Source organism: Palaemon carinicauda, chromosome 15 (genome assembly GCF_036898095.1).
Source record: "Palaemon carinicauda isolate YSFRI2023 chromosome 15, ASM3689809v2, whole genome shotgun sequence".
Taxonomy (NCBI): Eukaryota; Metazoa; Arthropoda; class Malacostraca; order Decapoda; family Palaemonidae; genus Palaemon; species Palaemon carinicauda.
The window spans coordinates 107,152,770-107,155,269 of record NC_090739.1 but is presented as its reverse complement, the minus strand read 5'-3'; the positions used below and the strand labels follow the sequence as shown (position 1 = coordinate 107,155,269).

At 42.5% G+C, this 2,500-nt stretch overlaps 1 protein-coding gene across 1 annotated transcript; it reads left to right on the top strand.

Moving 5' to 3' along the window:
* The first annotated feature begins 577 nt into the window (after nt 1-577).
* Nucleotides 578-1,153, top strand: LOC137654125 (uncharacterized). The gene has a single exon (XM_068387764.1). It carries the CDS (start codon nt 578-580, stop codon nt 1,151-1,153), a length of 576 nt encoding a protein of 191 aa, XP_068243865.1.
* Nucleotides 1,154-2,500: the final 1,347 nt, after the last annotated feature.

Here is a 2,500-nt window from a genome sequence, read left to right as displayed (position 1 = left end):
CCTGGATGACAGTGACAATACCATTTAGCCACGATGAAAGATAAGTCAATGACAATTTTGCTGCACCTATACCTATCTAATCAAGTTCTTTTTTGTACTTAGAATGGTAATTAACCCATGGGTGAATCATGCCTGGGCAGTAACGAAGCCACCTACCATCAACCTAAACTGTGTAATGCCTTCACCCCCAACCAATGCCATAGACAGTCAATGGATGATGTCCTTCGCCCCCAGTTGTGTTACTACCACTACAGTTTCGAGGCTGATGCTAATAAATGTGCTACTGGATGTCAATGATAGAGAATATGTAAGTAGGCCTGTGTTGGAGGCCTCCTCCGTAACTTATTTCTTCATTTTGCACGATTCAGGTATTAATGTATGATTTCTGGTAGATACTGGTGCCTGATGTCCCTTTCTACCTCTTCCATCTTAAAGGTGTGACCCCATAATTCTATGCTTGTGTGATGTCTGCTTGGTGGCTGACAATGCATCTGCTATTCATACGCACATTTATAAGATGCTGACACTATTGTTTGGGGGTGTCCAGTACAGGTGGAATTTCATTATAACCGGCATTATGCTGCTTCTCACCAGTACAGATTTCCTTACCTATTTCCACCTCTTGGTTGATGTTACACATGGAAACTTAGTCAATGCCAGTTCTTACTCATACACACTTTTATCACCTTCTCCCTCTGACCTTCCTCTCCTCATCAGCATGGTCACGGTTGCCTACGCCAATATCCTCACTTTATATCACAACTTCTTCCACCTGGAACTACATCAAGTTCCCACCAAACATAGTATTTGCCACCATATCAAGAAGATGGAGCTCCCATTTTTGGCAAGAAATGAAAGAAAAGAGCCTTTGTCAAAAGACCTCACGTCCATGGTCGTTGTCCCTGCACATCGTTCTGAAAAAGGATGGATCCCTACACCCGGTGGGAATTACAGTCCTCTTAAGATGCAGACAGAACGAGACCACTATCCCTTCCCCAACATTTCCGACATCACCACCTTCCTTTACAGTGCTAATGCATTTTTGACCATCCACCTCCAGAAGGGGTATTATCGGATGCCCATGAACGCAGAAGACATTACAAAAACCGCCGTCACCACCCACTTTGGTGCATATATTTTCAATTACTCTTGATTTAACATTCATAATACAGGGGAAATATTTCAATGACACATGCATGGCATCTTAGGGGACCACCCAATCTGTGTATGTTATGTAGATAACATACTGGCATTCTCCCTTTCTAAAGAAGACCGCCTACGCATCAACCTCGACTGCGTGCAGCAGAACAGCCTTGTTTTCAGGTATGACAAGTATACGTTTGATGCTAAGAAAGTGGCATTCTTGTATCATCGCATCACTCCTGAGGGCATTCACCCCTTCTTTGAGAAGCTATAAGCAGTGCAGAACTTCATCACACCCACAACTGACAAAACACTGCAGGAGTTCTAGGGCATGGTGAACTATATTTTCACAAATTCTTACCAGGCATTGCTGCAACTTTTGCTCCCCTCTTCGACTCCCTCAAGGGCAATTTAAAACCCTGAAGAGGGTCGCCCTTCAGGAAAAGGCCTTCTTCAATGCAAAGGAGCCCATATCAATTGCTACTACTGTCTCCTTTCCTGTGCCAACTGCATCCCTCCTAGTCCTTCATCGACGCAAGTGACAAATGATCAATAGATTGCCCTACCCATTGGCTTTCTTCAGTTGGAAACTTTTCAAGGCAGAATCCACCTACTCTACCCTTGATTGTGAACTACTGGTGGTATATTTGTCTATTTCTTACTTCTACCACTTCTAACAGAGCATGTCCTTTATCAATTGCATGGAAAACTTGCCCCATGTGTATGTCATCACTCAACAGTCTGACGCCTTATCTGCCCATATAATTGTTCCATTCAACACATCCCTGGTAAACTGAATTCCGTCACCAGAGCCATTTCTAATAATATACTGGCCACTTTCCACTTAAAAATAGTAAAAGACTATCGAAAGGACACAGAGTACCAAACCTGCAGGACATCCTACATGTTTCTCCTTCTGAAGACCTCGCCTTCAATGACTGTAAGGCCGCCCTCTTCTGTGATGTCAGTACTGGTAAGCCAAGCTGTGGATACCTACCTCCTTATCTGTAACGTTTTTATATTGATCCCTGGCCTCTCACATGCCTTACACTGTTCCACTGTACAGCTACTGAAGTCAAACGCAATGCCCATCGTATGTTTATGATCACTTTGTTAAGAACAATGCAAAGCCTACGCTTACGATTTTATATTTTCCTGGAATAAAGATTATTCTTAATATTTTCGGGATCATTCCTGAAGAGCGAGAATATGCCCTACTTCACAAACATCGTTGCAGTTATATTGTTACCAAATCTTTTGGATTTTGCTGAAACAAGCCGTTGAGTAGGATTTTACTGTACATATCTCCTTGATTCATGATAAATACAAAAAAGATCGACCTTATTTTCTAAACCTA